The 15,803-nt window shown below is 45.3% G+C and overlaps 1 protein-coding gene across 3 annotated transcripts in view; it reads right to left on the reverse strand.

The window, feature by feature from the left end:
• The window catches only part of LOC121315192 (mitogen-activated protein kinase 15-like), a 32,064-nt gene that overhangs the window by 2,342 nt on the left and 13,919 nt on the right, over positions 1-15,803 (reverse strand). For 2 of the 3 annotated variants that reach the window (XM_041249248.1, XM_041249247.1), the window contains exons 6-12: positions 14,924-15,090; positions 13,958-14,097; positions 13,677-13,734; positions 13,442-13,579; positions 12,280-12,385; positions 11,292-11,559; positions 10,844-10,983 (exon numbers count right to left, since the gene is read on the reverse strand). In XM_041249248.1, coding sequence (XP_041105182.1) covers positions 10,844-10,983; positions 11,292-11,559; positions 12,280-12,385; positions 13,442-13,579; positions 13,677-13,734; positions 13,958-14,097; positions 14,924-15,090 — 1,017 coding nt within the window. Of the gene's footprint in view, positions 1-3,882; positions 4,045-10,843; positions 10,984-11,291; positions 11,560-12,279; positions 12,386-13,441; positions 13,580-13,676; positions 13,735-13,957; positions 14,098-14,923; positions 15,091-15,803 lie in introns of all 3 variants that reach the window. The other variant, XM_041249246.1, reaches the window with a different exon arrangement.

Consider the following 15,803-nt stretch of genomic DNA (forward strand, 5'->3'; position numbering starts at 1 on the left):
GGAGGCTGACACGAATTGTGCAGAGCAACAGACGGGCTACAGTTAGTCAACTGACAGTCCAGTACAACACTGGTGCCGAAAGACCCATAAAAGAATGCACAACTCGTCATACCTTGACACGAATGGGGTATGGCAGCCAACGACTTAACAGAGTTCCACTTCTTTCAGCAAAACACAAGAAACTGCGGTTGCAGTGGGCTAAGGAACGAAAACACTGGACACTGGAGGATTGGAAAAGCATTGCCTGGTCTGATGAATCCCGGATCCTGCTGTTTCACGCTGATGGGAGGACTAGGGTATGGAGAAAACCACATGAGTACATGCATCCATCATGCTGCGTGTCAACATTGCAGGCTGCTGGTAGTGGTGTGATGGTGTGGTGTGTGTTTTCATGGCACACATTGGGCCCCTTGATAAAAGTGGAGCAACGTTTGAATGCCACAGGATATCTGAACATCACTGCCAATCAGGTGCATCCCTGTGTATTCATTTGCTAATGGATTTTTTTCAGCAGGATAATGCCCCATGCCACAAGGCTAGGATTGTCCAGGAATGGTTCCATGAACATGACAGTGAATTCAGCTTACTGTTGTGGCCTGCCCATTCACCAGATCTCAATTCAACTGAGCATCTGTGGGATGAGATGGAACGAGCTATTCAGAGTAGAGATCCACTACCAGCCAACTTGACACAACTGTGGGAAGCATTGGAGTCAACATGGGCCAGCATCCCTGTGGAACGCTTTCGACACCTTGTAGAGTCCATGCCCCGACGAATTGAGGCTGTTCTGAGGGCAAAAGGGGGTGCAACTCAATATTAGGAAGGTGTTTCTAATGTTTTGTACACTGAGTGTGTGTGTATATATATATATATATATATATATATACACACACACACACACACACACACACACACACACACACACACACACACACACACACACACACACACAGTGACTTGCGAACGTATTGACCCCTCCTTGGCATTTTTCCTAGTTTGTTGCCTTACAACCTGGAATTAAAATGGATTTTTATTTGGATTTCATGTAATGGACATACACAAAATAGTCCAAATTGGTGAAGTGAAATGAAAAAAATAACTTGTTTCAAAAAATTCTAAAAAATAAATAACGGAAAAGTGGTGCGTGCATATGTATTCACCCCCTTTGCTATTAAGCCTCTAAATAAGATCTGGTGCAAACAATTACCTTCAGAAGTCACATAATTAGTTAAATAAAGTCCACCTGTGTGCAATCTAAGTGTCACATGATCTGTCACATGATCTCAGTATATATACACCTGTTCTGAAAGGCCCCAGAGTCTGCAACAAAAGGCAACAAAATAGGAAAAATGCCAAGGGGGGTCAATACTTTCGCAAGCCACTGTGTGTGTGTGTGTGTATATATATATATATATATAAAAGTATTGGCTGAAGAAATTAATACTGTATATATCTAGGCCTCCACATCAGGTTTGCTACAGCAGGGGCATAGCACACACTGAGACAGCCATCTCGGCAAAAATCAGCCAGGTACATTTTTGAAAGTAAAAAAAAAGAAAAGTACAAAAATATATCTATTTTTATTTACTTATTTATTTTTAAATAATGTGCCCACTTACATTTTTGGCATATAAATCGACATGTTTTCATATTATTATTATTTTTTATTTGCCACTTCTTTGTAACATTATTCTGATCTTAGGCTGTATATAAATTTGACAGCCGGGGTATTGAAGATTTGTGCCAAACAGACATGTTCGCGTCTCGTTCTCATTGGTCAGTTTCTCTAGTTACGCTGTGTTTATGATCCGGCTCCAGTGAATTCGGATCCGGTCCCATTTTTTGTTCTCGTTAGTGCACCCAGCCCCTGGAGCAGCAGGTAGTCCTGTATATTATTTAGTGGGTGGTTCAGTACTGTACATACTCAAAGATGAAACTAATCTGTAACGCATTTCTTTCAGAAGTAGCCAACTGTGGGTAAGAATGTTTAGTGATTGTATTTGTTATATTAATATTGTTTTTCTGCTGACAGTCCTGTGCAATGTGATATTTAGCTGCGATACTTTTTCATAAATCGGTGTTTAATCCCTCCTCCGATATAATGATTCATAGCTATTAGTTTTTAGTACTTTTCACTACTGTACTGTATTTGATGGCATGGGATAGAAAAAATGGAGGTAATTCTATTTATAAATTCACTGTTTGGCAACAGCTGTTTAAAAAAATAAGTTATTTTCCTAATGTTTTCGTTACAGGAAAAAATCGAAGGAAGTACTGTTTTAATACCAGTCTCAGCAGTAGCAGCATCAGTCCCAGCACCAGTCTTACCAGTTCAGCAGTGCCAGCACCAGTCTTACCAGTCCCAGCAGTGGGAGCACCAGTCTTACCAGTCCCAACAGTAGCAGCACTAGTCCCAGCACCAGTCTTACCAGTTCCAGCAGTCCCAGCACCAGTCTTACCAGTCCCAGCAGTGCCAGCACCAGTCTTACCAGTCCCAGCAGTAGCAGCACCAGTCTTACCAGTCCCAACAGTAGCAGCACCAGTCCCAGCACCAGTCTTACCAGTTCCAGCAGTGCCAGCACCAGTCTTACCAGTTCCAGCAGTGCCAGCACCAGTCTTACCAGTCCCAACAGTAGCAGCACCAGTCTTACCAGTCCCAACACCAGTCTTACTACTCCCAGTAGCAGCACCAGTCTCACCAGTCCCAACAGTAGCAGCACCAGTCCCAGCAGCAGTCTTACCAGCCCCAGCACTTGCAGCACCAGTCTTACCAGTTACAGTTGTCACCAGTCTCTGTAACTTCAGTAGCAGTGAACCAAACACATGTCTCAATGAAGGTATAAACCCATCTAAGTTCTATTCTTCTTGTCCTGTTAATATCACATATTTCTGTCAGTGTGAATTGAGTCATTTTAGGTTGGGTTTGTTTTTGCTGGGAGAGTTGTTTAAAAAAAAATATGTGTCATGAAATTTCAATAATCCAAGGTGGGTCACTGGGTAAAAAGAGCTAGCGACTTATACTGCTTTGCAGTTTTCATTATCCCTTTGAGGTCCATTTATTCAGCGCCTGTCAGGTGTGTCAGGTCCAATTTATTTTCACACGCGCAGTTTATTTTGCATGCGCTTATTAAAAGTAATTTTATTCAAAGTAAAACAGGTTTAATAGGAAATACATATCAACAGGACAGTCAGTACTGCATCTCCAGCCAAGCCCATCCCCTTGTTCACTGTATTTATCACATACCTCTTCATAGTCGTGCATACTGATAAATCATCTCCTGATCACTCGTTTTATCACAAACTCCTCAATAATGCGATCCAAGTCATTATTTTATTACTGTAACGTCTCAAAAAGCTTGAAAAATGTCTGTGATATTCTCTGAGCGCTGGATGCGGAAGCAGCTATCTTGTTTGTTTATGTCCGTGTTATCCCTGTGGTGCAGGGGTTATGTGTATTGCTCAGATCCGCCCCTTTTTTTTTCGACTTCTCTCGGCTCCTATCGGTCTCACTCAGGCATTGAAAGGTTTTCTCTGCTGGATGTCTTTTTGATGATGTCAGACAGGGTCTGACATCAGAATGGAAAGGGTAAAATGTAATGTCTGACCTGGTCCGACATAGGACCGCAAAGGGTTAATATAGTCTCCAGGCTTCATGAACAGGATATATAGTTTTTTTTTTTTTTTTTAAACAAAAAATTTGATTTTTTCTTCAGTAAAAATCTATTTCTAGTTACGCGTCTGTGCAGTGTGCATTGCCTTGGAAGGTCTGTCTTAAAAATATACAATACAAATTGAGATTAACTATATATTACATTGTAAGTGAATGAGCTGCTATTGTTATGGAAATGCAAAACAGCAACATCCAGTTGAGTGTTCACTGACCAGGCGTGCCGTGGCCACAGTGACCCCTGCAGTGATGTCCGGCTCGTCTTTCCTGACGAGGGGAATGTTCCAGTGACTCTGGGGGTTGTTAAAGGAGCGCGCTCGAGCAATGGGAGCTGTCCGGCCTCGCTGCTGCTCTACCCCTCTCCCAGCTGGTTGACTCTGAGACAGAGGGAACAAACAGCCAGGGAGCTCCGATAAATACACTGTGGCAAAGTTTCAGATGTGAGATATCAAAGCCTAAGACTGACCTGACCTCTGTTCACTGTGTAAATTAAAAACTGCAGTAACAGAGGACTGACCAATAGATGGCATCAGTCAGATACAGTTAGTGTTTCTAGATAGGCTGCATACAGTAACTCCTTTTTTGATATAGTGTCCGAGTTATAGCAAATCGATAAGGGACACGAACAGACTGTGGTGTGCTTAAGGAAAACATCCCAATCTAAGGGCTTACCCAATCTCACCCCGAACAGACATTTATTATTTCCGAGTCTTCGCGACTGTTACATTGCGTTTGTAGACCTTAAGTGCAGCAGTAAATGATCTAGACGGTGTGGGCGGGTGGTGTGGTTGGGTGGGGGGGTGAGTGCAAAGTTAGACGTTTTGGGAGCCTATAAGGCAAATCCCAAACCGAATCTAGAGTGGGGACATGTGTGGGTCTTGTAGGTGTTTTAGATGGATACCTTTGGGACCTGGAGTTAACACAGCCATTAACCACCATAACACCTACATCTGAAAACCCTGGATATTCCGTTAGTGTTTCTAGATCTGCACCCCTGTACACAGCCAAACCACCACAACACCTACATCTGGACACCCTGGACCCTGGATATTCTGTTAGTGTTTCTAGATCTGCACCCCTGCACACAGCCAAACCACCACAACATCTACATCTGGAAACCCTGGATATTCTGTTAGTGTTTCTAGATCTGCACCCCTGCACACAGCCACACCACCACAACACCTACATCTGGAAACCCTGGATATTCTGTTAGTGTTTCTAGATCTGCACCCCTGCACACAGCCAAACCACCACAACACCTACATCTGGAAACCCTGGATATTCTGTTAGTGTTTCTAGATCTGCACCCCTCCACACAGCCAAACCACCACAACACCTACATCTGGAAACCCTGGATATTCTGTTAGTGTTTCTAGATCTGCACCCCTGCACACAGCCACACCACCACAACACCTACATCTGGAAACCCTGGATATTCTGTTAGTGTTTCTAGATCTGCACCCCACCACACAGCCACACCACCACAACACCTACATCTGGAAACCCTGGATATTCTGTTAGTGTTTCTAGATCTGCACCCCTGCACACAGCCAAACCACCACAACACCTACATCTGGAAACCCTGGATATTCTGTTAGTGTTTCTAGATCTGCACCCCTGCACACAGCCAAACCACCACAACACCTACATCTGGAAACCCTGGATATTCTGTTAGTGTTTCTAGATCTGCACCCCTGCACACAGCCACACCACCACAACACCTACATCTGGAAACCCTGGATATTCTGTTAGTGTTTCTAGATCTGCACCCCTGCACACAGCCACACCACCACAACACCTACATCTGGAAACCCTGGATATTCTGTTAGTGTTTCTAGATCTGCACCCCTCCACACAGCCACACCACCACAACACCTACATCTGGAAACCCTGGATATTCTGTTAGTGTTTCTAGATCTGCACCCCACCATCACCCAGCCATCTGCACCACCACAACACCTACATCTGGAAACCCTGGATATTCTGTTAGTGTTTTTAGATCTGCACCCCTGCACACAGCCAAACCACCACAACACCTACATCTGGAAACCCTGGATATTCTGTTATGTTTCTAGATCTGCACCCCTGCACACAGCCACACCACCACAACACCTACATCTGGAAACCCTGGATATTCTGTTATGTTTCTAGATCTGCACCCCACCACACAGCCACACCACCACAACACCTACATCTGGAAACCCTGGATATTCTGTTAGTGTTTCTAGATCTGCACCCCTGCACACAGCCACACCACCACAACACCTACATCTGGAAACCCTGGATATTCTGTTAGTGTTTCTAGATCTGCACCCCACCACACAGCCACACCACCACAACACCTACATCTGGAAACCCTGGATATTCTGTTAGTGTTTCTAGATCTGCACCCCTGCACACAGCCACCACCACAACACCTACATCACCTACATCTGCACCCCTACACACAGCCACACCACCACAACACCTACATCTGGAAACCCTGGATATTCTGTTAGTGTTTCTAGATCTGCACCCCTGCACACAGCCAAACCACCACAACACCTACATCTGGAAACCCTGGATATTCTGTTAGTGTTTCTAGATCTGCACCCCTGCACACAGCCAACCACCACAACACCTACATCTGGAAACCCTGGATATTCTGTTAGTGTTTCTAGATCTGCACCCCTGCACACAGCCAATCTGCACCCCTGCACACAGCCAAACCACCACAACACCTACATCTGGAAACCCTGGATATTCTGTTAGTGTTTCTAGATCTGCACCCCTCCACACAGCCACACCAACAACACCTACATCTGGAAACCCTGGATATTCTGTTAGTGTTTCTAGATCTGCACCCCTGCACACAGCCAAACCACCACAACACCTACATCTGGAAACCCTGGATATTCTGTTAGTGTTTCTAGATCTGCACCCCTGCACACAGCCAAACCACCACAACACCTACATCTGGAAACCCTGGATATTCTGTTAGTGTTTCTAGATCTGCACCCCTGCACACAGCCAAACCACCACAACACCTACATCTGGAAACCCTGGATATTCTGTTAGTGTTTCTAGATCTGCACCCCTGCCACACAGCCACACCACCACAACACCTACATCTGGAAACCCTGGATATTCTGTTAGTGTTTCTAGATCTGCACCCCTGCACACAGCCAAACCACCACAACACCTACATCTGGAAACCCTGGATATTCTGTTAGTGTTTCTAGATCTGCACCCCTGCACACAGCCACACCACCACAACACCTACATCTGGAAACCCTGGATATTCTGTTAGTGTTTCTAGATCTGCACCCCTGCACACAGCCAGATCTGCACCACCACACCACCTACATCTGGAAACCCTGGATATTCTGTTAGTGTTTCTAGATCTGCACCCCTGCACACAGCCACACCACCACAACACCTACATCTGGAAACCCTGGATATTCTGTTAGTGTTTCTAGATCTGCACCCCACCACACAGCCACACCACCACAACACCTACATCTGGAAACCCTGGATATTCTGTTAGTGTTTCTAGATCTGCACCCCACCACACAGCCAAACCACCACAACACCTACATCTGGAAACCCTGGATATTCTGTTAGTGTGTTTCTAGATCTGCACCCCAACACCACACAGCCACACCACCACAACACCTACATCTGGAAACCCTGGATATTCTGTTAGTGTTTCTAGATCTGCACCCCTGCACACAGCCAAACCACCACAACACCTACATCTGGAAACCCTGGATATTCTGTTAGTGTTTCTAGATCTGCACCCCTGCACACAGCCACACCACCACAACACCTACATCTGGAAACCCTGGATATTCTGTTAGTGTTTCTAGATCTCTGCACCCCTAGATCTGCACCCCTGCACACAGCCAAACCACCACAACACCTACATCTGGAAACCCTGGATATTCTGTTAGTGTTTCTAGATCTCTGCACACAGCAACACCTACATCTGGAAACCCTGGATATTCTGTTACTAGATCTGCACCCCTGCACACAGTCACCACACCACCTACATCTGGAAACCCTGGATATTCTGTTAGTGTTTCTAGATCTGCACCCCTGCACACAGCCAAACCACCACAACACCTACATCTGGAAACCCTGGATATTCTGTTAGTGTTTCTAGATCTGCACCCCTGCACACAGCCAAACCACCACAACACCTACATCTGGAAACCCTGGATATTCTGTTAGTGTTTCTAGATCTGCACCCCTGCACACAGCCAAACCACCACAACACCTACATCTGGAAACCCTGGATATTCTGTTAGTGTTTCTAGATCTGCACCCCTGCACACAGCCACACCACCACAACACCTACATCTGGAAACCCTGGATATTCTGTTAGTGTTTCTAGATCTGCACCCCTGCACACAGCCAAACCACCACAACACCTACATCTGGAAACCCTGGATATTCTGTTAGTGTTTCTAGATCTGCACCCCTGCACACAGCCACACCACCACAACACCTACATCTGGAAACCCTGGATATTCTGTTAGTGTTTCTAGATCTGCACCCCTGCACACAGCCAAACCACCACAACACCTACATCACCTACATCTGGAAACCCTGGATATTCTGTTAGTGTTTCTAGATCTGCACCCTGGATATTCTGTTAGTGTTTGCACACAGCCAAACCACCACAACACCTACATCTGGAAACCCTGGATATTCTGTTAGTGTTTCTAGATCTGCACCCCTGCACACAGCCACCACCACCACTGGAAACACCTACATCTGGAAACCCTGGATATTCTGTTAGTGTTTCTAGATCTGCACCCCTGCACACAGCCAAACCACCTACATCAACACCTACATCTGGAAACCCTGGGATATTCTGTTAGTGTTTCTAGATCTGCACCCCTGCACACAGCCACACCACCACAACACCTACATCTGGAAACCCTGGATATTCTGTTAGTGTTTCTAGATCTCTGCACACAGCCACACCACCACAACACCTACATCTGGAAACCCTGGATATTCTGCTATGTTTCTAGATCTGCACCCCACCACACAGCCACACCACCACAACACCTACATCTGGAAACCCTGGATATTCTGTTAGTGTTTCTAGATCTGCACCCCTGCACACAGCCACACCACCACAACACCTACATCTGGAAACCCTGGATATTCTGTTAGTGTTTCTAGATCTGCACCCCTGCACACAGCCAAACCACCACACCTACATCTGGAAACCCTGGATATTCTGTTAGTGTTTCTAGATCTGCACCCCTCACATCTGGAAACCCTGGATAAACCCTGGACATTCATCTGGAAACCCTGGATATTCTGTTAGTGTTTCTAGATCTGCACCCCTGCACACAGCCAAACCACCACAACACCTACATCACTGGATACAGCCACACACCACCACAACACCTACATCTGGAAACCCTGGATATTCTGTTAGTGTTTCTAGATCTGCACCCCTGCACACAGCCAAACCACCACAACACCTACATCTGGAAACCCTGGATATTCTGTTAGTGTTTCTAGATCTGCACCCCTGCACACAGCCACACCACCACCACCATCTGGAAACCCATTCCTAGTGTTTCTAGATCTGCACCCCTGCACACAGAAACCCTGGATATTCTGTTAGTGTTTCTAGATCTGCACCCCTGCACACAGCCAAACCACCACAACACCTACATCTGGAAACCTGGATATTCTGTTAGTGTTTCTAGATCTGCACCCCTGCACACAGCCAAACCACCACAACACCTACATCTGGAAACCCTGGATATTCTGCTATGTTTCTAGATCTGCACCCCACCACACAGCCACACCACCACAACACCTACATCTGGAAACCCTGGATATTCTGTTAGTGTTTCTAGATCTGCACCCCTGCACACAGCCAAACCACCACAACACCTACATCTGGAAACCCTGGATATTCTGTTAGTGTTTCTAGATCTGCACCCCTGCACACAGCCACACCACCACAACACCTACATCTGGAAACCCTGGATATTCTGTTAGTGTTTCTAGATCTGCACCCCTCCACACAGCCAAACCACCACAACACCTACATCTGGAAACCCTGGATATTCTGTTAGTGTTTCTAGATCTGCACCCCTGCACACACACCACCACAACACCTACATCCACCCTGGATATTCTGTTAGTGTTTCTAGATCTGCACCCCTCCACACAGCCACACCACCTGCATCTGGAAACCCTGGATATTCTGTTAGTGTTTCTAGATCTGCACCCCTGCACACAGCCAAACCACCACAACACCTACATCTGGAAACCCTGGATATTCTGTTAGTGTTTTTAGATCTGCACCCCTCCACACAGCCAAACCACCACAACACCACACAGCCATCTGCACCCCTGCACCACCACAACACCTACATCTGGAAACCCTGGATATTCTGTTAGTGTTTCTAGATCTGCACCCCTGTTAGTGTTTCTAGATCTGCACCCCTACAGCCAGCCACACCACCACAACACCTACATCTGGAAACCCTGGATATTCTGTTAGTGTCTTTAGATCTACACCTCTCCACACAGCCACACCATCACAACACCTACATCTGGAAACCCTGGGATCAAGCTCTAACCAGCGGGATAGAAAACAACAAAACATTGTCTGTAGGGTGAATGAAGGCTAAACAAATAGTATTTGAGTTCAGCTGCAGCTATGGAGGGACACCGTACATTGTGACCTTGCATCTGTTCCTCGTCGGGAAGAACATTATAACTCAAGCCAAGAAACTGATAGCGTTAAGATGCTGTTAGGAAAGTGTAAGCAGCGTTCACATAGTTCAGCTTCACACACATGCAGTTAGCTAGGATATATAAGACAGGTACTCATTAGTGCAAGTGAGATATGCTTACTTGAATCCTCTCCTGATGACAGACACTCTCCATACCTGAGCTATCTCCCAGAGAATTAGGTAACTGATCTGATTTCTGTTTATTACCGGGTGCCACATGTTTTGTGTCCATCGATAAATGTTTACGCTATAGATGTGTAGCTTTTGAATACTGGAGTCAGAAAATGGAAACTAACATAGCCATTGGTATTTGCAGACCTCAAATGAAATGAGTTTCCTTACACGCCCTTAACCTTTCTTTTATAATCTCACTGTGAATCTGACCCTTATATTAGTTGTGTTAAAAGCTCTCTGGACTCACACAGGCCCCTGTCGAGCTCTCTGCTGCTGGTGGTTGTGCTCCCATGTTCTCGTGGCTCACTTGGTGGGCTATCTTCCTGCTCGCTGAGGTGCTGTGCTGGTGAGGGGGCCCTGGGGGATTCTGGGTAGGTCTGGTACCATCTAACAAAGGGATCAAAACAATTGGTTTCTTTTTAAACGCGTGAAACTGGATTATAAAACACAATCACTTTAATATGTTTCTTTATATTGCAGTCCACTGTTGCTTGCTTTAGTTCTATGCAGTTTTACCACTCAGTTCTATAGTTGTCATTTCTTTATACAATATTCTCACTGATAGACGTCAGACCCTATTTTATTGATCTGACAGCCAGTGAATCTAAATACTGACAAAATGTAAATCATTCAAATTGGGCTTGCTCTGGAATGAGAGCAGCAGTGCATTAAAGTGCTATTCTAATAAGACTCACTGTGTGTGACAGGGTAGGATGCTGGGCTGTGTGTGATAGGGTTGTATGCAGCCTTGTTTGCTCTGGGACAGGTGGCATGGCTGGTCCCAGGTTTCTCTCCCTGTGGCTGAGCCCCAGGCAGGGGCAATGCAGCTGCTGGTGCTGGGGCAGGTTTAGGAGCGGCAGGCTGGGTCCCCTTGTTCTCTTCCTCATGTTTGCCCTCTGCAACCCCCTCCTTTAGCCGAGCTCTGAGCTGGAGTCGCAGGCTTGACTTCCTTTCCAAGATCATCTGGGGACAGATCAGGGAAATTCATAGGTTAGTGCATATTTACCTCTGGACAAAATGAATGACCATTTTATCTGCATGAACCACAGAATAGAGTGTAGGGGTATGTGACAGGATGACGTCACAGCCCATGTGAATATCAGGAAGTAGGCTCACAGACAGAAGCTGCAAGTTTGAATGTGATAATGTGCCTTTTACTTAAACAAATAAACAAAAACTAAAACGGTACAAACACTAACAAAAAACACACTGGTCAAAACGAAAGGTTTGACAAAAACTCATGAAAATAAGAAACAGATAGGACAGCACGGCACGGAACACTAACCTTCACCATGAACACCAACACTAACCATTTCACCTTATTTACACACCTGTGGCTGGAGCCTTAATTAATCATTTAAACATTCATTCAATAGAAGGCTCCAGCAACACTCCCACATGTTTGCAGGGAGGAATTTAACTCTCTCCCTGAAACCCAATACTCACACACACACACACACACACACACACACACACACACACACAAATACATATTTTATTATCAAGAACGTTTTCAAGATCTGTGTTCAAATTAATGATAAAGCGCCCCATTAAAAAACTATAAAGAGCTGGTCAAATTGAACTGGTACAGTGGTACACTGTGTGTGTCTGTGTGTATGTAAGTATATACGTGTCTTCCGTAGCAATGCATAACTGTTGCTTCATGAACAGCACTGTGCTCACCTCGTACAGCTTGTTGCGATACTCTACCACAGAGAGCTGTGTGTCGTCATCCACAGGGAGAACCACGTCATAGTCCAGGCTGGGCTCTTTCGCAGGGTTGTGGAAACTTAAATGAATGTTGTGGGTGGGAGATAAAAAGCTTTGTGGGTGAGGTTTTATTACATCTGTGTTTTGGAAATATACTGCTGTCACGCAGAGTTAATGTATGTACACAGTAAAATGGCTGGTCTTAGTTTCGTTACATTGATTTCCCTGCTAGGTTAGTGTGCAGTGTGTCTCGTACCTGCGCATGTAAGGGTGCTGCGTGCAGTGTTATTGTATGTAGTGTGCAGTGTTACTGTATGTAGTGTGCAGTGTTACTGTATGTAGTGTGCAGTGTTACTGTATGTAGTGTGCATTGTCTCTCGTACCTGCGCATGTAAGGGTGCTGCGTGCAGTGTTATTGTATGTAGTGTGCAGTGTTATTGTATGTAGTGTGCAGTGTTACTGTATGTAGTGTGCAGTGTTACTGTATGTAGTGTGTAGTGTCTCTCGTACCTGCGCATGTAGGGGTGCTGCGTGCAGTGTTACTGTATGTAGTGTGCAGTGTTACTGTATGTAGTGTGCAGTGTTACTGTATGTAGTGTGCATTGTCTCTCGTACCTGCGCATGTAAGGGTGCTGCGTGCAGTGTTATTGTATGTAGTGTGCAGTGTTATTGTATGTAGTGTGCAGTGTTACTGTATGTAGTGTGCATTGTCTCTCGTACCTGCGCATGTAAGGGTGCTGCGTGCAGTGTTATTGTATGTAGTGTGCAGTGTTATTGTATGTAGTGTGTAGTGTCTCTCGTACCTGCGCATGTAGGGGTGCTGCGTGCAGTATTACTGTATGTAGTGTGCAGTGTTACTGTATGTAGTGTGTAGTGTCTCTCGTACCTGCGCATGTAGGGGTGCTGCGTGCAGTGTTATTGTATGTAGTGTGCAGTGTTACTGTATGTAGTGTGCATTATCTCTCGTACCTGCGCATGTAGGGGTGCTGCGTGCAGTATTACTGTATGTAGTGTGCAGTGTTACTGTATGTAGTGTGTAGTGTCTCTCGTACCTGCGCATGTAGGGGTGCTGCGTGCAGTGTTATTGTATGTAGTGTGCAGTGTTACTGTATGTAGTGTGCATTGTCTCTCGTACCTGCGCACGTAGGGGTGCTCCAGAGCCTTCTCTGCAGTGAGACGCTTGTCTGGGTTAAACACCAGCAGCCTGCTCATAAGATCCAGGCCGTCTGGGGGGGCTGAGGGAGGAAGCAGTGTCTCCAGGGGAACCCGTGGCCTGAAATCAATAGAAGTTACAAATCAGTGGAGGGGATGAAAAGTCACCTCCATGCTGGCAGTTAGGAAGCACCAGTATATGAGTCTGTATCACTTACCGAGACAGCATTTTCTGTATAACTGATGTACCGTAGTCTGATTTTATTGAAACCACATCTGAAATGAAAAATGCCAAAAATATACCAAAATCTCCAAATGTGAGCAAAAAATAAAAAAGTTCCTTTTCACAGTTTGATTTGATGGCCGCCAAAACCTGGAACTATCAGTCATCATACATTTTTTTCAAAAGTGCACACAGCCCCAAACTTGTACCAAGCTGCCTATTCTGTTCCTTTCATTTGAATGTGTGGTGTTTCCAATGAAAAAGACTCCCCTTTACCTTCATTGGAGGGAGGAGCAATTCCACTCAGGATCTTCTCGATCTGGTTGATTGTGGACGTGCCGGGGAACAGAGGCTTTCCCAGCAGCATCTCTCCCAGGATACAGCCCACACTCCACATGTCAACTCCCTTTGTATACCTGCAGAGTTCAGCAACAAGAACAAGATGAGCCAAGCAAAGATTTCATAGAAAAAGCATACAAGGTTTTACAGCTGTAAAAACAACCGTGCACAAAACAGGGATTTGGGGTCTTTCTGTACAGCGATGCGATGACTGTTTTCTTCTTGTTGTTATGACATTTGCACTTTGTTATATTGCCTGTAAAAAAAATAAAAAAAACTTCCTTCAGTGTTAAAAACAAAATGACTGCACAATGACGCATTATGTGTACAGATAAATGGATTATTATTATAAAACTAAAGTCTTATCCAATGTACAGAGAGGCGCTATACTAATAAAAGCGATGACATCGCTGGAGTGCAATGCCTCTTGGTTGTTGCACTCAGAGCCTTGCATCAGGAATGTGTTTCCGCTGCTTACATTGTGTGTGTAGCAGTTACAGCTCTACAGACCGGAGCTCATTGTGTCTGCACTGCCCTTTTCATATCGCTGTGAGCGTTGCTCAGGACTTACAGCCGTGTAATAAAGGTGGGTGTATTGGGCTATTATTAAACCACAGGATGTGTCACAATGCTGTAAAAAAAAGCTCTCCAGGGCACAGCCATACAAACTTTTACCTTAGTAATTCTCCAGGTGTGACAACTTTCAACGATGTATCTTACAAATGTGTACAGTATCTATGTGGGGTATCTACTGCAAGCGCTAGTGCTGGCCCTCCACTATGCACATAATATTCTGGACTAAGGTTCTGCCAATACATAGATGAAACTCACAACAAATGCCATTTTGTGCCGCCAATCTGACATCTTGACGAGCTCCAACAGAAAACTCAAACAGAGAGATACCTTGAGGAGGAGGCGAGGAGAATCTCTGGCGCGCGATACCACCGTGTGGCCACATACTCCGTCAGAGCAGGGTTCCCAGAATCCTCCTGGATCTGGTACAGCGAGCGAGCCAAGCCAAAGTCACACAGCTTCACAAAGCAATCTGTATCCAGCAGGATATTGGAGGGCTGAGGAGGGATTATTGAACACAGATCATACTGCAGGTAGGCTGGGCACCAGACAGTGCTCTAGAGACCAATAATAAAAAACACATTCCTGAAGGGGGAACAGGTATAACATGTCTTTTGTTTCAATGTGAAAGAATGTAATAAAGGGTAAACACAGAGAATCCTGTATCCCACGGCAGTACACTGTGAGGCTAGCAGAAGGTCAGTGTCTGCTGTGAGATCAGATTTTCTGGCTCCTCGATGCCTGCCTCACCCGCCACTTTCCTGTTCTGTCAGTGTGCTGCCTGGGGCTCATACAATCCTTCACAGTCTGGGTACAGAAGCACGAAGCTAGTGATCTAACTCAGCTTTATTCCACATTCCCTTACTAACAACTGAAGTAACTTAAAAAAAATGATGGTAAGTAAGTAGATTCAAGAAAATGCACAGAGTCCTTTTCTTCAATCAGTTGCCATGTTTATTGAAATATGCAGGGAGTCTGGTCCCAGGTACAGGACAAACAGAATACTCATCATTACAATGTTTGCATGACATTAAATACCCTTCTGTATAGATGGTCCACCTCCCCTTTCTCTGACACTTAACCAATTGCAAAGGTAATTTAATTTATTGTGTGAGTGTGTGTCTGTATGTCTGTGTGTGTAGTCTAGTGTGACAACCTCTGAACTCAGTGCATTCTTCACACTCCTGGAGACAAAAGGTCCATACATCTG

Source organism: Polyodon spathula, chromosome 4 (genome assembly GCF_017654505.1).
Source record: "Polyodon spathula isolate WHYD16114869_AA chromosome 4, ASM1765450v1, whole genome shotgun sequence".
Taxonomy (NCBI): Eukaryota; Metazoa; Chordata; class Actinopteri; order Acipenseriformes; family Polyodontidae; genus Polyodon; species Polyodon spathula.